The sequence below is a fragment of the Ursus maritimus genome, unplaced genomic scaffold (genome assembly GCF_017311325.1).
Source record: "Ursus maritimus isolate PB19 unplaced genomic scaffold, ASM1731132v1 scaffold_21, whole genome shotgun sequence".
NCBI lineage: Eukaryota > Metazoa > Chordata > Mammalia > Carnivora > Ursidae > Ursus > Ursus maritimus.
The window spans coordinates 5,935,638-5,958,834 of NW_024424564.1; the positions used below are offsets into that span (position 1 = coordinate 5,935,638).

A 23,197-nucleotide genomic window follows, 5' to 3' on the forward strand; every position below is an offset into this window, starting at 1 on the left:
AACACCAGGAAAGGATGCTTTACTAGAGGGAATGAAGACTCCCCTGGGCTCTCCAGCTTTGTAAATGGAAGTGAAAGCAAGGTAAATTCCTTTGCTGCCTGATGGAGTCCCTCTTAAGCCACAACCTGATGTTGACAGGGAAGGGGCAGGGGGGAGTGGGGTCAGACCTGGAACAGGGCCAGGGCAGGCAGGAATGCTGGAAGAGGTATGTGACCCAGGGGGAGGGGACCGAGGAATGAGGGCATCTTAAGACCACAGGCTGAGCAGGGAAATCACTTGTCGTCTGAGGACATCTTGCAGAGTCCAGTACTCTGGTTGCTTTCAAAATAAAGAGTCAGTCTTTAGCAAGAAGCCAACATATGCTGTGACGAAAGGGGCAGAGAAGTATGGAATACTTGTCAGAACACTTTCCACGAAGTCTATAATTTTAAATTCCCTGCACCTAAAGGGAGGACGCATCAGTCATTTAAAACAAAACCCAAGTTTATCTTATTCCCGGTAATGCTGGATAGAGTAGGGGTTAACCATAATCTCTTGGTCAAAATTCCTTTCAGTTGAGCCCAGAAAAGAAGAGACGATAGCCCCTAATGGCTTGTGCATAAAAGGAGAAACTCATGGGCTTCCGGGAGGGGACAGAGCGAAGTCACTGGGGAGAAGCGGCATCAGCTGTGGAGCCCTCCCGGGTCCCTTCCGAACACCCCCTTCATTCAAATCCCTCTCCTCCCTCCTCTCACTCTCATGTTTTATGCTTCTGCTAAGCTTTTCGTGCAAACCAGGTTCTGAAGTCAAACAATATTTGGATACTACCAGTTTAGATTGGCCACAGGTATCAATCACAGGTGTACACGCAAACTGCTACCACGGGCGAGAAGACAGCCTTTACCTTGTCACACCTGCCTGATGATCCATCTTCAATGCATTTTACTCACATGTAGAAGGATCCTCTTTCTCAACACCTAATCTATATCTAATTGCCACTCATTTAATTCTTTTTAAAAAGATAAAAAGCACTGAAGGCAGTGGAAATCAGGAAGAGCCAGGCAGAGATCACCTGCTTACCTGCTGTCCCCAGCGTTTGCCACATACAGCTTCCCCAAAAGGCAAACCACGATGAGCGCCGTGCAGCCACCAGAGATATTATAGGAACTCCTCTCTCGTTCTATTTGTAGGTCCTGGAGAAGAAAACAAAGTCACCGTTGGGTTGTGTAGGAACTCGTATCAAAGACTTTCTTAACCTCACCCCCTTGACACAGCTCTCAGCGTCTGAATGCACTTCAAAGACAGGACAAGAAAATCTCTAGGATTTTTCTACCACCTGAAGAGCATTTCTCACTGAGGACACCGACATAAAACTGTTGTCTACTAGACCATCTGCAGACCAGAGACAGGAAACAAGGGATGGCAACAGATCTAATCAGAACAAAAATGAGAAAGAGAAAAGCAACTGTATTCCATAAATATAACTTGTGGAAAACTTAGTCTTTGTACGGACTGCCTGAGCTACCACGTGAGGAACAGAACCGACAATAATGCCAAGTACTTGAACCTGAGCAACGTTTTTAACCCCAAAGTCTCCACTAAATAGTTGCTTTTACAGCTAGATAAGAGAAGCGACTTGAAGGATGGCGTCCTCTATTCAAAGCAGGCAGGAGTCAACCCCCGTCTTATTAATCAGAGAGGGACGCTCCCAAACTCTGATCTGCCTTCGTCTTCCCACAGCCCCTGATCCACACAACACTGACACACATTCACAGCAACAGCCAGTGTTCACTGAGCACATTTTCAGTGTCAGGCAGGGCGCAAAGCACTGTCCACCGAGAATCTCCACAGATTCTCCCAGCTGTGTTATTAACCTCAACGTTCAGATGCAGAAGAAGGGTAACTTGCCCATACTGACCCGGGTGGAGTTTGGATGTCAATCTGGTTCTCCTCCTCCAAAGCTTATTATTACCTCCACCTAATGAGGCCTCCCCAAGAAATTAAAAGTAGACCAAGACTTCCATTGACAGATACGCATCATCCAAGATAGAGGTCTTCGTGAAATTCTGTGTCAGTGACAGAAGCACGGATTCCATGACCTGAGAAAAACATGAGCTGAGCTGGGGAAACAAAATGAATGTTGGCTAAAATAATGCCAAACATTCCCATGGTAATCGACGGTTGGGGCGGAGGGAGGGAGAAGGAAGCAGATGAGGAAGCAGTGCTCCGGCTGATTCTCAGGATGGCCCCGGCAGACCGAGGGCCAGGGCACTTTTGTGGTGCTTAGAAACCCACAGAGTTGAACTCTGTTGCTTCGCCAGCCTCCTCACAGAGTAGCGAGGAGATAATCCGGTAAGCCAGCCTTCATCAGCAAATGCTTGGCGCCGGAAGCCAGAGGTGGTAATACAAGGTCAGATAAATAGCCAATGAGAAACTGGAAACAGGAGAAAGAGCCAGAGCTAAGGGGACAGGTGAAGATCAGGATACTGTTAAAAAGGAGATAAAAAGTACAAAAACAGGATCTGGGAGAAACTAACTTACTGGGGATCAACAGAGTAAGGGGGACGGGAGGGGGAAGGCTGAGGAACCATGGGGAGGGGGTAAGAATGTGTGTATGTGGGGTGTGGAAGTTTGGAAGTGAAGAAAACCTCCAGTAAGGGAGTGAGCAGACAACGTTGAAAGCTGCAGAGTCAAGCACGAGGACCACCTTCGAAGACTATGCTGGATTGAAAAAAACCCTGTATCAGTTTCTTAGAGGACTACTGTGAGGATTAAATTGGATGCTATGTGTGCGAGGGGCTTAGCTATCCATTTAGATCCTCCCCAGGGCTCAGAAGCTTCATGACTGAGAGCAGAGACTTCTCTTGCTCGCTGCTAGACCCTTGACACCTATACCAGGCCAGGTAAAAAAGATAGTTTAATAAATATCTGTTAAATGGGCAAAAGAAGAAATACCTTTAAAGATGCCCAGGTTTCCAAATTACGTCCTACCACCTGACCCCTGCTCGTAATTCACAAAGGAAAAGCTTACAATGCAAATAAATGCTGAGCAGCTGCTGATGAAGCTGGAGCCCATGCCTCAGTTCAGACGCAGCCAACTGACAAGAATGAATGAATGGTTACCAGATCCTGCACAGGGACGGCAGGAGCCTGCAGGAGGAGGACAAGGAGGGGCACGGGTATCAGCCAAAAAGACTGTCACGAGGAAGGGAAAGAAAATGTCAAGGTGTCAGAAGTTTTGTCTGTTTAACCTCCAAACAATGCGTAAAAACAGGACCAACAACCCAGTTCACGAAGCAGTTTGAGGATGGATATAGTCCCTTTCTTTTGCATTTAAATAAGTAATATAAAGTTGATGTTATGATAGACACAGAGTTCATCAAATTAATATATAAGCTGGTATATCAAGTCCACACTCGATACTACTACTCCACGACTGTTCTTAATATACTGGAAGGAACTGCTGAGGATAACAGAAAAGTATCCTTTCGTATCCAGAATCAACAGTTGTTTGAATACCTAATGTCTGAATGAAAGACAACTTTTATTTAAAAAATCCCTTGAGCACTCAACTGCTTGCATGCTATACACGGGCTGGAGTGTGAACAATGCTGGAAAGACTGGAACCACTAATGCGATCCAAAAGAGAATGCTACGATACACAGAGTCCAGGTAAAAGCACCGCCCACGGCAAAGGTTTCCGCTGGGACTCGGACAAGTTTATTCTGCATCATAGGTGCATTCCTTATCACGGTTAACATCACAAGAAAACCTGATTATAAGATTATTTAATTCTTAAAAAAAAAGTCAAGACAAGAATGCACGTACGACACTATGATTTTCTGCTACGGCGGAGTTCCTACTTGCCTTTAATCTTGGGGGAAATGCTCCAGTTAGCTTGCCCAATTAATCCCTTGCCATTACATTAATAGTGTGATTCAATATTTTTTCTTATTGATTCCATCATTTCTTTCATCTTTTCCTATATTTCAACCACATTCCCTCTGTAGTTTCCCCACCATAAGGAGTGCTAAATTTGGCAGCACCGTCACTTAAACAGTGGACTCATGTCTAGCTACTTTGTATCCAGGAAACTTTGCTAATGTGCTCATGCTTTCATCACCCCCCACCATTTGTGTGGTAATACACATGTGTGCGTGTGCACATGCACATGTGTGCACACACGCTTTAATTACATGTGTGCTCCGTGGGATTTGAAAGATCCCAGACTTGGTGACTAGGATTTGAAAGATGTGTTTCCATAGACTTCATCCCCCTGAAGGATTCACTGACATTAAAATACACTCTTCTATTTCTTCTAAAACTGGGTGTAACTAGAACATATTCTAAAAATAATTGCTTCCCCTCCCCTCTTTAGAAGCCAAAATAGCACATTTATTTTTTCCTACACCACCTACTCCTCTTTAAAAGATGTTTCACAAAATCTTAGTACTGAAAGGAACATTAAAGGACCATCTGCATGGTTCTTTTACTACCAGATCAAACACAATAAATGAAGTCAATAAAGATATTTACTGCTGAATTAACTACCCATTTTCTTCAAACCCTCAACTTTTCCAATTAGCTTAAGCTACTCACACTTTACATTACATATATATATATACACACACACACATATATATAAACATATGGCTATTATTTTATTCTGTAAAACCTCAGGTTTGGGTATATGTTCAAAAAAATCAATGAAATCATGGGAAAAACTGCTCACTGCTTTGTGCTAAACAAGGACCAATTTGGAATATTTCCCCATTTTCGCTGTCAACAAACCCCAAGACATAAGTCTAGAAAAACCTACCAGCAAAACACATGCATGTACTATCATTCCTTTTCAAGTATGATCTAAAAAAGGACCAACTTACACTCTCATAATATTCAGTTAACAAGATAATTGTTTTATCCACTCAGTCAAGAGTCACCTTCTATTTAGCAGGACTGATTTATCCTGTGTTATATCTGTCTAAATACTACATTTAAGCCAGGTTTATCTCTAAATCTTAAGAATGGATCCAATTTTTAAAGACTTGGGATTTCATTTTGCTCCTTTTTGTTTCAAGGAAGGCAATGAAGGAAAATAAGAGAGATGTGTGAAAGGAGACTAATTCAGCAGGAAAGAACTGCAAGAGAGAAAATATATTGCTCGGGATGGTTGTAATTTGGTTTGAAAGTCCCAGAGATGACGCAACTCCAGGATCATTCTTTGTTTCCTACAATTTCAGGTTGCAAAAGGACAGCAATATCAGACAACGGAAAGAAGTGAGTGCTGGGTAGTTTCAATAGGACTTGGCAGCTCCCCATAGATGGGTTAAAACACGGTTCTGAGCACACTGCTAATAGTGTCAGTCACAAATAATAAGATTCTGCATGGTTTCAGTATCTGGGTCTGATTTTGGTTTATTCTGAGAACAAGCCAATCTGTCAGCCAGGCAACCGGGAAGGGAAAAGAAAAAAAAAAAAAAAACAAAAAAACCCAGTACTGCCTCATGTTGCCACCTGCTGGCTGTTGGTAGAATCACAGGCTCATTCCTTCTTGGAGGAACTTCCTGTTCTACCAAAAACAAAGACAAAACAAAACTAGCTTAATTAAACGCAGACAGACATGCAGGTCCATAACTTAGCATGAATATGCTAAATTTTGAAAACACTAGGATTTATAAACTGTAAATAAGCTTTGCCTTTATCCTCTTTTTCACCGCACTGTCCCCATACAGTTTTTTTTAACCAATAAATCCAAGCTGAGTGCTATCAGTCATTAGCTCAGTATCAGGAAGACGTATGTTAGCTTTACAAGTGAAAATACTGACATTTTCTTCCTTTGTAACAACCAAACTTCTAAAATATTCTTCACTCTGGTGACGAATCCATACTCACACTGAAAAGGAAATAGGACAGAATTTTGAAACTCCTCCTGCCTTTGTCCAGAAGTCAAATCCTGCAGGTGGTAGACTACAAGGCTCACCCGAGCTGACTAGGCTGTGACTGCTAGGAAAGCAAGGGTCTCCTTCCTGCAACTAGACCAATAGTGGAAGCAACCCTCCCTCATGAATGTGCAACACTGACGATGAGACCCTGTCTGGGGAGGGTGGGCAAGCAAGGAGAAGACTGACATCAGGAGGGAGAAGACATTTAACGTACTCGCATCTATCGTCTGGGGCCCAGCAATAGCCTAACACCACAGGTGATGAAACTCAGGCCCTGAAGTAGGCACCGTCTGACGTCGCTTCAGAAGTTCCTAAGATTCTGGTCCTTTAGGAAACCGTGGTTCGTTTTCCAGAGCGGACACAGGAAGAATGGACGATGCAGGCCTTCTCAGTATGAAGGAAGATCCAACGTGAGACACAATTACGGGGGCCCCAGGGCAAACGTGCCTCTGCTGGAAAGCACAGGAAGGATCAGAGGCCAGGGGTCAGAGGTCACCTTCCCCACAAGCCACACGCTGCAGGCAGGCAACTGGAGGATCAAAGAGGAAAGGAAAAGCAGTGACCTCAAAGCAGCTCACAGTATTTGATGAAACTGCTCTCATCTGCTCTGGTTCAAAGCGTTTTCTCTGCTTCTGGTAGTCGATATTCTACAAGTACCTACTTTTTCCGGTAAGTCAGTGTTGTTTCTGCTGGGGTGGTGGTTCTTCATCTTTTTAGCCAATCCTTCCTTTCAGATAGAATCTGCATTTCACCACCTCACTTCATGGCACTTAGACTATCACAATAAATGAGATATTATATCTCTATATGCATATAACGTGTGACTCCAAATGCCCCCAGACATAAATCTAACCTTTTATTTCTAACCCCATTGTGTCTAGGAAGTTAGCTATAAAATAGAGGTTCAATAAATAGTAGTGACTGAGGACACTGCAGAGAGAGAGACCAAAGACCCTTGATTCTATGTTGCTAAGCCTCTGGACATTAAAGCAGAAACCCAAGTGAAAGGCAAACTTTGCCTTTAAAGAGGCTATAAGTTACTTGTCAGTCTCGGGAAGGGCAGCTGCAGAGATGTCAATCATGAGGCAAACTGGAGGCTTAGGTGCTGCGCTTGGGGAATTTTTAGGATGAAAAGTGCAAGAGAAAGTAAGAAAGCCACAAAGCTGAAATAACGGATTCTTATTTAATACCGAGTGTTTCCACTACAGAGGATCAGAAGAGCACAAAACCTGCAAGGCCTAAAGAACACCTAGAAAGAGGAAAGCTAGGAAGTGGCTGGCTCCTGTGGGGAAAAAACTTAGGAATGCCCAGGAAATTCCAAATATGCCCCACGCTGAAAGGCCCGAGGAGAAACCAGCAAGACCAGGCCAACAAGGTAAGAAAACCAACTGCATGTTGGGCATTTCAAAAAACCAAAGTTTGCCTTCAAACACTGACTCTCAAAAAACTAATACTGCAAGGGGGAGTAAAGACAGAGTATCTTCTACGAGTTGGCAATGGCCTTCCAGACCATTAAATTGAAGGTACACTGTGTAATTTCTGTGTTGTGTGTTCTAAAGCTCACCGCAAGTAACTTAATGTTCAAGTCAGACACATTTCTATGACACTGAGTAGATTTTTCCCGAAGTCCCTCAGGAAGCAAAGAAAAAACGAGAGCCTCTCTCTGTAATAAGACATCATCCAAACAGGGACACTTTTGAGAGTAAAAGGGGAGAGTATATTAATAATTATTCTGGGCCAACAGGCACCAATTGGCTCAGTCCCTAATAGGACAGAAGGTAGGGCCACCCTACCAAGCACCATGCGAACCAGTGATGAATATTCTCATTTAATAAGGCCAAGCACATAGTGCAGTGTCCAGGTAGGCCTCTGGCACACTGGTGGCTAGAGAGACAATCTGGGAAAAACTTAAGTGTGAAGAAGAAGCTGCAGGCTAGGATGAATTGGAGATGAGATGTGGCTTAAAGCCAAAAATTTCATAATATGGCACACGAGGTCCTTCCAGACCACCTCTCCAATTCACCTTCCATCCATCATTCCTACCCTTGACATCAGCTTGTTGCCTTAGGCCCATCTGGGTTTTCTGATGTAGTTGTCCATGCAAGTGGCCTCCTGTGTTTTGTCTGCTTCATTTTAAACTCAATTTTTATTTTTATTACCTCATTTTTACCTGAATTAAATATTTAGCATTCTGAACTTTGGTGTCTAGAAACACTTACTCCCATCAGAGCTTCTGTGACAGCTGGGGAATGAGATTTTATACGAAGCCTGAGTAGGAGTCAATTTTACTACCTTGATTCCTTTTTTTCCTAAATAATCTCCTTCCTTCCCTCCCCTCCCCCCAGCATCACTTCCCCAAGGGAACCCTTCGCTTCATGTCTTTATCGGGCTCCTACCTCACCCTGCACTGCCCCACTCAAGGCCCTTTCCACTTATATTTTACTCGTTTAATACTCATCTTTACCTAGTTTGTTCAATGTTCTTTTCCCAGTTAGGCCTGGCAGAGTTAATTCTGATCAAATATTTATTGACTGAACGAATTACATGGGAAAGTGAAATGATCTTTTTGCTGGCTAAGTTTCCAAGCTAAAAATTCCAGGTCATGAACTGACTGGTTAAAAGCTGGAAAAATTCAAAAAACAAGAATGAGGCCCTTTATTATTTTTCTTTTCTTTTCTTTTTCTTTAAAGATTTTATTTATTTATTTGACAGACAGAGACAGCCAGCAAGAGAGGGAACACAAGCAGGGGGAGGGGGAGAGGAAGAAGCAGGCTCCCAGCAGAGGAGCCTGACGTGGGGCTCGATCCCAGAACGCTGGGATCACGCCCTGAGCCGAAGGCGGACGCTTAAAGACTGCACCACCCAGGCGCCCCTATTAAGTATTTTTCTGAATGAGCCTCTCATTCCAAGTATAGTGGCTGCTGGTAACCCTGAGCCATTAATGGGCAGAAACAGCTGGAGACCACAGTGGAGGCCTGCCTCAAGGTGACATTGGCCTCTAGTGGATAGAACTGAGAATACAGCAGGTCCAAGTAAAAGATGTCCGAGGACATAAGCAATTACGGAAGGAAATGAGAAACCCCAAGTTTCTTTTGTTTTTCACTTCTGTCATGTCAGCTGATTTTTTTTCTCCCGTTAAGAGAATAGCCTACTGTCACATTTTTACTTCAATTAAATATTTAGCATTCTGAACATCGGTGTCGAGAAACACTTATTCCCGTCAGGGTTTCCGTGACAGCTGGAGAATGAGATTTTATACGAAGCCTGAGTAGGACTCAACTTCGCCACCTTGATTCCTTTTTTCCTAAATAATCTTTTCCAGCTTCCTGGTGATTTTCTTGGGACTGAAGGCTACCATACACTCCTGAGAGACAGGTGCATTTTAAATCACCTGCTAATCAAAGGGTAAATATCTATGTGACAAGGAAATACGGTGACCCAAGGAGGGATGCAGTGAGGACAGGGGTGCAAATACAAGGTGTGATCATATGAACTATTTTGCCTTATAAACAAATCAGATGGTGCGGTGCCGTGCAATATTCTTTACTTCTCTCCTTAGCACACAGCCTAATCCTGGAATGTGCACTGTGTCTACACTTCATTCTGGGGAGGTGCTCCTAGCTGTTCCTGCCTCATTTAACAACAGCTTGTCATCACTTTGAATCTCCAGGTTTTGTTTTTGTTTTTAAGATTTTATTTATTTATTTAAGAGAGAATGAGAGAGATCACGAGCAGGGGGGAGGGGTAGAGGGAGAAGCAGACTCCCAGCTGATCAGGGAGCCTGATGTGGGACTCAATCCCAGGACCCTGGGATCATGACCCCAGCCCAAGGTGAATGCTTCACCGACTGAGCCACCGGGGTGCCCTGAATCTCCAGGTTTTAAAAACAATACAGCACACTCACTTTGCTCACATCGTGATAACACCTTTAAACATCTCTTGCTCTATTACTTGCACGCACGCTGTTGCTCAGGAAAGATAAATGTCTGGAACCAAAATAATTGCGTCAATAGAAAGTGAGCTCAGAGAGGGAAGGGGGTGGTACAAGTGAGGGTGGTCCCTCACCAGGCGGAGGGACAGGGGACACCGTGAGAGCAGCTGCACTCCCTCCCTATGTGTGTTCTCAGGACTGTGGCTGAGAGGGAAGGAGGCTGAATTCTTTGATCAGACACATCCAAATGTAAACGTACAAACAAATCCATGTTCCCCAGGAAAGCCGATGATCTCGAATATTGGCCCCTTGATTCTCCTCCGGCAGGTACTTTTTTTTTTTTTTCCTTTAAAGCACTAAGAACCACATGGTCCATCATGGTAAAATAGCTGTTCTCAGATCAGATTTGTATAGGAAAGGTACTTTTGAGCACTCGACTAAAGCGCTGTTTCCCCCAAACACCTGGAACTCATACACATGTGTCAAACAGATGGCAAGTACGCTCACATTTCAATTAAGTGGAATTGTAGCAGCTGGCATCAATGAGTCTGCGGAAGAGAAGCAATAATGCCTATAGTGAAAAAGCCTGTTACCTCATGCACTATCCCTCCCTTTCATCTTCTTAATTTTTGCCAGCACGCCCTGCCGGGGACTCTTTCTGCCGCCCTCTACTGCGAGAGGAGGCGCTGTTATCAAAGGGAGAAGACCAAGCGAAGCCACACACCTAGAGGACAGGTCGGAGACGCGCCCTTCCAGGGAACCTTCTAAGAAGCATGGACGTGGCTTAAGCGAGGGCCTCCACCCCAGGCCCCCGGAGCCTTCCGCGATACCTACCATTTCCTTGAACGCGCTTTCCAGAGCCCCGATGACCAGGCACTCGTGCGGAATCTTCTTCTCGGTGAAGAAGCGCGTGGGTGGGGCGCTGGGGGAGCCCGGCGCGCCCACGCCTCCGCGGAGCGAGGCGGCGCGGGTCAGAGTCCGGCTGTTGGCGGGCGTGTTCTCCGGCTCCTCGCCCAGGCAGGTGGGCGGCAGGACGGCAGAGTTCTTGAGAATCTCCACGATGTCCTGCAGCTGCTCCGTGACATGGTGCTGCAGCAGGCGGGAGGCCACCACGGCGGCCCCGGACCCTGCGTGACCGTCAAACAGCGACCAGTAGTGACAGGAAACGCCTTCTGATTCCTGGGGGAGGGAGGCGACAGGGAGTGAGAACCTCAGTGCTCAGTGCCCCAGGGTCACACCGACCCAGCGAGGCACGGTGCTCAGTGCATCCACGTGGTGATGTCTTTGGCCGGCAAACAGCGGGGGTCGAAACCCGGCAAAGGGGCTCAGGGAAGGGTTCCCGGATTTGTCACTGCTGGGACCACCGCCCGAGGGATGCAGCGGTCCTTGCCTCTCTGCCTAGGGGAGGAGCCCAAGTTACCATGCAAGCTCAGTGACTACTTTGTGGCAAGATCCACCCGATTTGATGTACAGATGTTTGAGGTAGAACTCCATGCCAACAGGTGAGTCTTCAGGAGTCCAGCTCTAACACCTAACTCCTCACTTCCCTTCTGTGACCCCAGAGCAGGCTTGGCCTGGAGTCTCTGGATGAAGTTAAGCTCTTTTTGCAGATTCTTCAAGGGGAAATCAATAGACCCATTTTCCCTTTAGAGCTTTCTCACTCTCAGCTAACCGCCCTATCCTCTTTGGTCTACATCCTGTATTTTTAGAACATGTTTTCCCTTAGACATCCAGTCTAAGATGCAGCCAATTCAAATCTCCTTCTTGTATTTCCTGCCTCCCTCAGTTTCCCAGCTGGTACTCAGCATCTTTGTTTCCTCTTCCTACCCTAAATCTACGCATTCCCATGTTCCCTCATCTACCATGGATTTCGTCTGAGTTATTTCTAGACTATTTCAAATCAGTGTTTTTAAAAACCATGTTTGAATTATACATGCCTAAGATTTTAGCTATAGGAAAAAAGCTTAAATTAAATGCATTAATTAAATAGGTAAGATGCATAGGTAATTAAATAGGTAGGGTGCATATAACATCCACTTCTGACTACTAGGCTTATCTACCCCACAGCAATAAATATTGAATCCTTTTCTAGCTAAAGCCATTAAATAAAGTTCTTTTGGTCTATCTTAGAATGATGCCAGAAGATACTGTATAGTTATGGTGACATATGCCATTACCCCATTTGTGCCCTTTAAATTTCACTTTCATTCAATTCTGTGCCACGTGCTGAGAAAAAAGTTTACTTTTAGTCAACAAATACTGAGCATTCCCCATGTGACAGGTGCAAAGTGGACACTAGAGATAAAAAACTGGCTGGAAGACATATCAGATATGGTCTGATCTTAATAATCCAGTGGGGAAGATACATACTGATCAAATAATCACACAAACATAAGATTACAATTCTGATTAGGACTACAAGGAGAGGTTCCTGGTTTTTGGTGCCAGGCCAGCTTGCAGAGGGGCACTTGGAGGAGGTTTCCTGGGGACATGCAGGCTAGCTAAGAGCTGTTTGGAAGTTCACAAGATAATGAAGGGAAAGGAGAGACCACCAGGCGGTAGAAACAGCAGGTGCCAAGGCCCTGTGGTAGGAAGGTGCATGGTGTGTGAGAGGATGCTGAACCATACCATTTGACTGAATAGAGGAGTGAAGCGGGAAAGGGGGGGGGGGGAATGAGGCTGTAGAGGGACATGGCAGCCAGACCACTCAGTCCTTCCAGGACACATGAAGGATCTTGGCTTTAGCCTAAAGAGTAACAAAAAGCCATTGAATGAGGTGGGAGTGACAAACTTATGTTTTTAAACGATCACTCAGGCTAGGCTGTGAGGATTAGGAAAGAGTGAAAGTGAGGATGCCAGCTAGGAGGTGAATAACTCCCAAAAAAGATATTCAAATTCAGGCAGTAACAAACGCTTATGAATGACTAAAATCACCTAACTCAGAGGACAGTTGAAAGGGCAAGGACTTCAGAATAGAAGATTTGAGTTCTAGTGGCATCTTCAATACCGATCAGTGGGAGTGGGAGGCAGAGCAAGGTCAGGAAGGCAGTACAGGCGTCAGACCCTGGCTGGGTCACTCCAGAGCTGGACATCCCCGTCGCTTCACTGGACCGTGTTTGCCTAAGCAGCAGGTGACAGCTAGCTCCCAGGGAGTGGGTATTTAGCAAGGTTAAATGGTGACTTATGCCAACGGAGTCGCTAAGTAATACATCTCCCCCGTGTGTAACTGCTACCACTACCATTACAATATGATCTTGGGTAAGTCGTTTTCTGAGCTTCAGTTCTTCACCAATGTGAGAAGCTACCCTAGAAAAGTCCAATGACTCTGCTAACTCTAAAAGTTCAAATATTCAAGAAGTATAGATCCATGTGACCTGGGGAAGCAGGGGAAGAGGTTGGGCCCTGAAGATAGGATAAGAAGAATTTGGAGGGAATGAGAGCTGATGGGGCAGCCAGGGGAGGAAAATACCAGGAGGCTTGGGTTGTGCAGCTGATTGTGGTACATGATTACCTGGTATCCACTCTTTTGGGTGGAACTTCCAGGAAAGCTATTGTTTTCCTGATAAAAGGAACAACTCAAGTGGCCTGGCCTTTTGCCCTTTACCCTTCCCCCTTCCTTCCTGCCTGGAGGTAGAGTAACCTTCCCGCAAAACCGGCTGAAAGCTGTAGTTCCGCGTAGTGGGACGGCAAGTCAAAGGGGCCCCAGCCCTTGGTGTCTTGCTTGGGATGCTGCATAGGCCCGAACGGTCTGCCTGGAGGAAGCCCCTGTTACGTGGGCTTCATGACATCCCGATAAGCCACTGTTGCTAGTTTCTGTAACAAGAGCGGGGGACAAGGAGATGAAAGGAGGTGCCTGTTTATCTAGTATTCTGGGACTTGGGGCACGCGTGGCGGGAAGGAGGAGTGCAAGTTCAGGAACACAAGAGCACACACAAAAAGAATTCGAAGTAGGTAGAAGTGGCTCTCAACCAGGAATAAAACTGGACCCCTGGAAAATGTTCTTAAATGTAGGGCACCTGTGGAAAGAATTCAGTGTATCTATATGTTCACAAACCTCTGAAATTTAGCCTTTCCTCTTATTATGAATGCAAGGCTACAAAGCACAGTGGGATTAGCAGCTCCTATGACTTGGTCACCAACAGAAATCATGACTGTCGTTCTACACAGCCCGAACTACTGTTTACACTCATCATACTTTGCAATGGTCGGAGTTATTACACTCACCGCTAGCTCTTGTTACGTGCCGCATTAGTAAAGTACATTTTGCCATGTTACACCCTCACAGCTAGGGAAGAGTGGCAAAAGAAAAGGATTTTTTTGCTTATCACATCTAATTCCCCAAAGGTCCCCAGTCGGCCTGAGTACAAGCTGCATCCACAGTCCTTCTGCACCCAATTTAAATGAAAACCCAGCAAACGCTGTCAAGGAAGCTGTGGGCAGGGCCCAGTGAGCTATGAAACAGGAGGAACTGGGTCAGTGTCTGGGCACAGATTCTGTTACACCTAACGTATCATGTTTCTAGAATCATGATTTGAATCAACGAAGATCAAACCCCGTGAAATAACGAAGCACCCTGCAATGCAATGCTACTCCATTTTTGAAAAAGCAACTCTGACATTTTTCTGACGAGCAATCCAACCATTTCCTTCGACAAGGCGAAGCATTGTGAAGGCACTGCAACAACCACCAGCCGACAAAATATCTGGGCGATTTTTAAGCAGTCAAGAGACAACCTGACTGGGGGACTGCTGAAGCAGGGCCCAGGAGGGCAACGCCCAGCTTCGGAGAACACCTCTGCACAGCAGGGCCAGAAACTGCTAACTAAAAACAGCTAACTTTAAAGTGCAATTAATAATTTTCACAGCTAAAACTGGTAAGACAGTTTTTCCGCAAAGAAAGTTTCTCACTAAAGACTGAATAAATCTAGAGCACTGTTTGATGCAGGGTTCACTCCCAGTCCAATTAAGTCAGTCTCTCTGAAGGTGAGGCCCCACCATTGATCTTTTTTTTAAGCTCCCCAGGGGATTCTAAAGAGCTGCCCAAATTGAGAACCTCTGGTCTAACAGAAAGGGGGCCACTCAGCAGTTCCGGAAACCTGCATCCTACCAATCTGCTATCGGTTGTCTCTGGGACCCTGGATGAGTCACTTACGTCTCCCTGAACTGACCGGAACAGCAGTGTCCAAATTGTGTTTCTTGTTTCCAAAGTGGTGCCTTAGGGAAGAGGGAGTGGGTGTTTAAAGGATAAATAAGTCTCTTTGACTATTATTTCCACCAGAGCAGCACAGATGTGTCAGTTGTAAACCTCAGGGGTTTGCAAAAGATTTTGGACAAAGAATTCAACTGTTTATAACAATTTTTGAAAGCCTTTGAATTAGGTAAAACCAAATTCATCAAGAGACTTCAAAATCTTCAGTGTCCTTCTGTGGCACGGAACTGAAAGTGAGTGGTGTATTATTTGGCAAACTACAGCCACAAAGTGGGCCTTCCCCACATGCTTTAGATGCCAACTCAGCTCTTAAAGTCTAAGACACCATCCAGTCACAGAAAGAGCGAGTCACGGGGCTACAGCATCCTTCCCGTCATTTAATAAACTTTGCATAGCAGGCAATATTCTAAATGCTTTACACATATTAGCTCCTTTAATCCTATCACAATCCATCCTGGGAATAGCCACCCTATGAGGTGTGGTTATTAATCCCATTTTACAGAGGAGGAAATGGAGGCACAGAGAGTCTAGCTGTTGGAGGTTACCACCTATTAAGGGATGCAGCTGGGAGCAGGCTCCCTGCTCTGAGCCATCGACCCCTGCTAAGCTGAATCCTCATGCATGCTCCACCCGCCCTGGAGGGTACGCGGCGACTCAGATCTGCTCCTCCGCTCTGCAACCTGAGTTGTAACCAGAGTGATTTTTTCTAAAACAAAATCTGACCATATTTCTTTTACCAGCCTAACCTCCTCCTTCGTAGGCTGGCTCCAGTCTACGAGCCAGTCTGCAATCTCCGATGTAGTCTCTGATTCTCTCTCCACATTCCGTCACTCCAAATCCCACCCACCAAACTATGGCACTTGTAGCTCATCATAAACCACCCCCATCCTTTCCCTTACTTCCCCTCCACCTGTCTCTTAGTACTCATCTTAAATATCACCTCCTCCTGGAAGCTCCCACTGGATCCCGAGCCCAACCCTACTGCAGCATTCATCAAATTGTGCATGTCTGGTCACCTGCTTGGGCGATGATAAACTGAAAGAATATTCTGGAACAAGGGAGCAACTTTTAGGCAGTGCAGGTGAAAAGGAGATTTTATATGGCCCATGTGGACAGTGACCTGATTAAGACCAACCTTGAGAGCTAAGTCAGGTTGGAGTGAGATTCTGGCGTCAAGGCAGACCCAGGAGCTTCAATTTGAAATGCCTCTGCACGGAAGAACAAGGTGACAGCTGGGCTTAAGGAGCGCCCATCCCATGGCATTCTGCACTGCACTACAAGAAGGAAGCACTGGAATTTAAGAGGCTCACAGAGAACTGTCCTGAGGCAAAGAAGGTCTAGGTCAGGATGGGACTGATGGGCCTAGAGGGGAGACTAATGACTTCACAAGACATTTCAAAGAGCAGTATGAGGCTGGAATGGGCTGTATGGTGTTTGAAATGGAACCAAGATCATAACAGACAATACAAATCTGTGGAAGTGACATGATCAAACAGGATGTGGCATATGTTTATTTTGAAAAAGATACAAGGACCCCCTTCTCCCTCACCCTCTTCTCTATTCAAAACAATCCCATCAAATGCCATCAGGTAGGAATTCATGGTTTGATGTACAAAGTCCGATCGGAGAACCTTGAGGAGAGAACAATTCCTAAGTGTCACATCAGCATCAAGGGCCTACTACATCAGTGTCAGCGGTGAATCTCTAAGGGAAGTCGGAAAGATCGCACGTAGTATGAACATGACGCTTTAAAGCATCTCAAATCTTCAATTTAATTGCAAACACCCATCTATTTCATCACTGCATAGACTAGAACCTTCAATGACTCCCTACTGCCCTGGGTCTCCTGGATACACACATGGCTTGTGGGTCCTGCATGATCTAGCTGCTACTCCTTCCCCAGGGCCCCCTCTTGCTCTTTGTCAGCGGTCCCAATCTAGGCAGCCTAGATGTAGGGCCCTGGGAATCTCACAAGTGCTCCAAGGAAACCAAAGGGACAAGACACTGCCTTCTCTGGCTCTACCTGACTTGCTGAGCCTTATGGCCCTATAGGGCCAGTTTAAAACACACACACACACACACACACACACACACTTCTCTTCTAAGTGATGGAGACTCCCCCGCCCCCACCAAGATTAAAAAAAAAAAAAAGCCATGCACCACAGTTGTCTTTCTGGAGGACTGAACTGCTAAAAACCACACATTTTCTTTGCCTCTTATGCACTGCTGGAATGAGTGTACAATCCACTATTGCTATATCCTTTGAACCAGCGACCAAAGGCTAAGCATGCGCGTGGGAACAGGGAGAGCTGTGTTCTCCACCTGCTTGGCTCAAGGAAGGTACCAGAGAGGGAAGGGCAGGCTATGGCTCCTTTCAACATCCCTTGCCCACCCCACCACACACACCCACCCTCCCACCCCTCACACGGTTAGTCACTTGAGAAGGAAGGAATACCTCCTCCGTTTGGTATTAGCTCAGAGAATAACATTTCGAGTTTATATGGCAAATACACAGGGTTTCAGGTTTTACATGATCTAATAGTACAAGGCTACCTTCACCATGGTGTCAACGTACCAACACCATGGGCATTTTAAAAGTTGAGTGATTTATGTATGCATTTCAGATGGGTTAACACCAATCCTATTTGTTGCGATCTGTCTTAGCACAGAAAGAACACAGGCTTTAAATCAAGACCCACCTGAGTTCAGGAATTTACTACTATGTGATCTTGGGCACATTTCTGAACTCCCCTCACCCATTTCCTTATTTAAAGAACAAGATGAAACTAGGACACAGACAGTAAGGATCCATTCATTTAACGCATGTCTCAGAGTCTCCTATGTGCCAGGCTTATGCTGGACACGGGGGAGGTAGCAGAGAGGAAGAGAAAACCATGTTCCCAAACTCCTAAGGCTAACGGTCTAGAATGTGAACAGGTAACTACAAGAGTGCTAGACAGGGGAAGTGTGCGGGCCACAGGAGTGGATAATATGTACTAAATGTTCAGACCATCGTGGGTTACGGGAGCGCCCTAACGAGAGAACACGAGGAAGTGATTTGTAGTGACGGGAATGTTGTATCCCGATTGTGGTGACGATGATATAAATCTATATATACGTTGAAATTCATAAAACTGCACACCAAAAGGTTAATTATACACATAATTTTTAAAATAATAAAATGCGTAGCAGTGTCCAACATATAAAAGAACAACAGAAACCTAAGATAGTAATTACTTGCACTCACTGTTAAACGGCCTGGGGGAACCATGAGCAGGCAGGGCTAGTAAGAGCTCCCATAACCAGGGAGACCAAGCCACACACTTCGGCTCCCTTCACCTCTGCCAGATGGGGTGCTCATCTTCCTCCCCTGTACACCTTCTGTTACTTCTCCTCTTCTTAAATGACATCCCCTCTGAGAAGTCGAAGTTCCAAGGACACCTAACGATTACCTGCTGTGTTTAATCCCCACCACATCACCATAAAATGGGCATCATCATCCCATGCGATTTAACCAGGGCACAGTTAGGTAACTCCAGCGATGTGGTGATGCCAGGATTTGAACCCAGTTCCCAATTTCCCAGTACACACAACCTTGTGTCCTTATCTCCCTGGCTCCGGCACTTCAGCACCGTGCTCCCGGGCTGCTTATTAGTACTTGCATACACATCCTGGCCCATCAGCTGATTACCAAAAACGCTGACAGCGGCCCCGCGTTCATCTCTGGCAGAATCAGAAGACGTCGCTGGGGCACCAGCCCGGGATGCAAAGTTCTACGCCTGAACAATCAACCCTCTCAAATTTAGAGTAACATGCTCTTGACATAATGAATTTCAAAATTCCTATTTTAACAAATGTTTACCTTGGTTTTGCTCCAGAAGAACAGGAGTTAAACACGTACTCCACTTTAAGAAAAGCAGTATCAAACCCTTTCCTCTCTTACACACACTTAAATTTGGCAGCCATCACTTGTGTCTTAAAAAGAGTAACCCCGAAGCAGTTTTCTTATTGCATTCTGATTTACTCCCCCCACAAAAAAAAACAAGAAAAAGTCTTGTACGTAACGTACCACACACACTCTCCCACCCCTTTTCAGGAAAACAGCTGCAGCTAGGTAAAGGGAAGATTTCAGAAGGTGACAAACTGGGAGCTTAAAGTTTACAGTTTCTCTTGCAGGATTTCTCTGAAGCAGGCCACACGTGCCAGCCTTCTTTTTCAAAAGTAGAAACTGACTTTCAATAATATTTGCTTATTTTCTTCTTCCCATCTTCAATATCGTCTATAATGCTAGGACTTTAATGAGTTTTGACTGGGAAGGGTCCCTCGGGCCTTTCAACAAATGGAAGCCTGCTCCGAACAGAAATGTATCCACCACACCGGCTACCGACAGCATCTCTGATCCAAGCGGCTTGCGGCCATCGATTCAGCTTCGGGGGCGGTTACAGCACAGCTGATCAAGGGGGTCAGAAATCAGTAGCCTCAACTGTAGCTCTCTTGAAAAAGGAGCACGTTACGTGCACCTCCACTCCGGGGAACCCACAGGCTCAAGAGCCCTGGTGAGCCATCTGGGAGGCGGGGAGGTAGCCCCTCCTACGGGGTGCTGACAAACAAGGGGAGATCGTAGACAAAACCTCAGACATTTCCCGTGGAGCCTACAGAAGTGCTGAGACGGGAGGCAGGAAACACAAAGAAAACCAAGGAATGAGGCTTGACACATCTGTGCCAGGGTCAGGAAGCCAGGGCGCTCTGTTGCCCCACTCGCTCCCCGGAGCTCCCGGCGTGCAAGCCCCCTTCGTCACCCCTCCCGCCGCCAGACAGCACGCAAAGCTCAGGGGGAGCTAAAACTGCCAAAATGATACATTCTTTTCGTGTTTTTTTCTCCTGCAGCTGGAGAAGAACGTAAGCGTCGCTAGTATTTCTCACAGCAACTGACACTGGCGCCCCCCCGTGGTACGTAAGTGAGCCGGCTCCAGGGCAAGCCGGGAACCTCAGCCTGCCTGCCCAGGCACCCCCTGGCCTTGGCATACCGCTGCTCACTGCCTGCTCCGGGGGTCCCCAGCTAAGGGCTCTCGTGCATCGCATTACTCAGTTTTTAGCTAAATCGTCCCTCACAACGTGGACAACAGGTTTTTTTTTTTTTTTTTTTGTAATCCATGCACAGAAACTGCTGATAGAAAACATGAGCAAATGAGAACGTGTCACAGCCAGCACATCTTACTCCAAGTAATGACAACCTAGTCATATCTGACAACAGTAATAATCGTTCTAATCAAAAGTATCTGAAATGCTCAAAGAGACAGCTGAAATATGAAATATGGAATTATACTTGCTATTGTTAATGATGAATTCTGCCTTGAGATATTAGCTAATGGGAACATGAAGTCTGCTCCTAGCGAGGCAATAAATGAGTTACTGTGGGAAAAATATTTAGAACAATGCCTGGCATATAATGAAAATCATATGACTGTTAGCTGTTATTATTTTAAAACGTTGCCTTTTCATCTTTATTGCCTTTAAATTATTTTTTAAATATTTAATATATTTTTATAATTGTACATTACATGGATATATAGCCATACAGTTATATAGCATTAAATGAACAAACATGTTGGGGGTACACGCTCATACACATGGTTTGGAGACTGCTACTCTAGAAATAGTCTTCTATGGAAATAAGTGGTTCTCCCCTTAGCTGTCTTCCCTGAAGTTACAAGTAATTCAGCTCATTTGACACTCATCTTCCCTTCCGTACACCAAATGGTTCTGGAATTTAGAGATCTAAGGAGGGGCTCTATCAATAACATGAAAAGAGGATCACAAAGTGGAAATCCCACTTTGAGTTAAAGCCCATGGTTGTGTTTACAGAACACAGGCTGTTCTTGCCTCTCTCCTTGCTCACTGCCAAAGGAAAAGGATTACTTATTTCCCATTGGGCAATCCCAGAGTTGCCATGTTCTTCTAATTCCCCACTCTAAGCTACTATATGGTTTGATTTCCATAGTTTCTGGCCAGTTTTCAAGGCCTCACAATGAAGATGATAATTCAGAATCTCGAGGATCTGTTTTAGGCATTTCATCCACAGGGTTTGGTTGAAATCTCCAGTTCCGATCTTCAGGGTAACACAGCAAAGGGAGAAAAGCAAGCCAATGACCAAGCAGACGCAGGGAATTTGAGTAACTTCATGCAAGTCATCCCCAGGGCTCACCCTCTATTGCTGTGCGCTTGGCATCAGGCCCTTGCAGCATACTTTGTTTTTTACCATACCTCTTTTGGACTAAATTATTAAGATATTTTGTTCCCCAGTAGAAAAGAATGCTTAATTTCATAGACTTAAAAATGAGGACCACTTCCTCCTCACGATATTATGATATGAAATGCAGATTTGTTTCAATCCCTCCACTTTATGAGCCAGTAAGATGCAGGACACATTTAGTAGTTTGGTTTTTGTTTTTAAATGGCAATTTAGTCCCTTTATTAAATTTTTATTTTTAAAAAGTTTTTATTTTAAAAATTTTATTCATGTATAATTGATTATATATTATATAATATATATAATTAATATACTCTGTTATATTCATTTCAGGTGCACAATATAGTGATGCAACAATTCTATACATTACTCAGTGCTCATCATGACAAGTATACCCTTAATCCCCTTTATCTCTTTTATCCATCCCCCCACCCTCCTCTCCTCTGGCAACTACCAGTTTGTTCTCTGTACTTAAGAGTCTGTCTTTTTGTCTTTTTTGTTCATTTGTTTGGGTTCTTAAATTACACATGAGTGAAATCATAGAATATGTGTCTTGCTCTGACTTATTTCACTTAGCATTATACCCTCCAGATCCATCTATGTTGTTGCAAATGGCAAGATCTCACTCTGTCTTACGGCTAATACTCGCTTGTATTTATATACACATACATACTACATCTTCTTTACCCATTCATCTTATCGATACTTCCGTATCTTGGGCTGCTTCTGTATCTTGGCTATTGTAAATAACACTGCAATAAACATAGGGGTGCACAGATCTTTTCAAATTCAGGAGTTCATTTTTTTGGGGTAAATACCCAGGAGAATTATTGGATTATATGGTATTTCTATTTTTAATTTTTTGAGGAACCTCTATACTGTTTTCCACAGTGACTGCACCAATTTTCATTCCCATCAACAACGCATGAGGGTTTTTTTCTCCACATCCTTACCAACACTGGCTATTTCTTTTTCTTTTAGTCATTCTGTCCCATCTTTTTTTTTTTCATTCTGTCCCATCTTAAAAACATTATTAAATAAATATTAATTTCTGAGAGACAGGAAATATGTTTGTGACAGTGTTGGTTAAGTTGTATTGTGGTTTATTCTAGACTCAAAAATTACCTCAGAAATGTTCTCAAACTAATTTTTTTGCACATCAGTAATGCCCCCTAAATTAGGTTACGGTAAGGGGTGTCTGGGTGGTTCAGTCAGTTGAGCATCTGACTCTTGATTTCAGCTCAGGTCATGGTCTCAGGGTTGTGACGTCGGGCTCTGCGCTGGGCGGAGATTCTATCTCCCTCTGTCCCTTCCCTACTCAAAAAAAGATAGGTTACGGTAAAAACATAAGTAATGTGAAATAATACTGAAATGCAGCTGCAAACTCCACTATTAGAACAACAACAGATAACATCACTTCAACATTTACTACACGCAAGGTAGTATTCTAAGCACTTTTCATATTTTTTTTTCTTTAAAGATTTTATTTATTCAACAGAGACGGAGATAGCCAGCGAGAGAGGGAACACAAGCAGGGGGAGTGGGAGAGGAAGAAGCAGGCTCCTAGTGGAGCAGGGAGCCCGATGCAGGGCTCAATCCCAGGACCCTGGAATCACGCCCTGAGCCGAAGGCAGACACTCAAGGACTGAGCCACCCAGGCGCCCCACTTTTCATATTTTTAACTTAGTTCAAACAACCCTTTGAGGTAGGAGCTATTATCCCCAATGTACAGATGAGGAAACTGAGGCACTGAGAGGTCAACTCATTTGCACAAGGTAACTAATGTCTAGTAAGTGACAGCACAAGGATTCAAACTTAGACACATATTATTATCCAATCAGAAGGCTTTTTCTTTTTGCCATGGTTTCACGCAACAGTTTTTCCATA

At 44.8% G+C, this 23,197-nt stretch overlaps 1 protein-coding gene across 2 annotated transcripts in view; it reads right to left on the reverse strand.

The window, feature by feature from the left end:
• PPM1H (protein phosphatase, Mg2+/Mn2+ dependent 1H) overlaps positions 1 to 23,197 on the reverse strand; it is a 238,941-nt gene that overhangs the window by 114,751 nt on the left and 100,993 nt on the right. For both annotated transcript variants that reach the window (XM_040637216.1, XM_040637215.1), the window contains exons 3-4: positions 10,687 to 11,031; positions 1,060 to 1,172 (exon numbers count right to left, since the gene is read on the reverse strand). In XM_040637216.1, the coding sequence (XP_040493150.1) occupies positions 1,060 to 1,172; positions 10,687 to 11,031 (458 nt within the window). The remainder of the gene's footprint in view (positions 1 to 1,059; positions 1,173 to 10,686; positions 11,032 to 23,197) is intronic.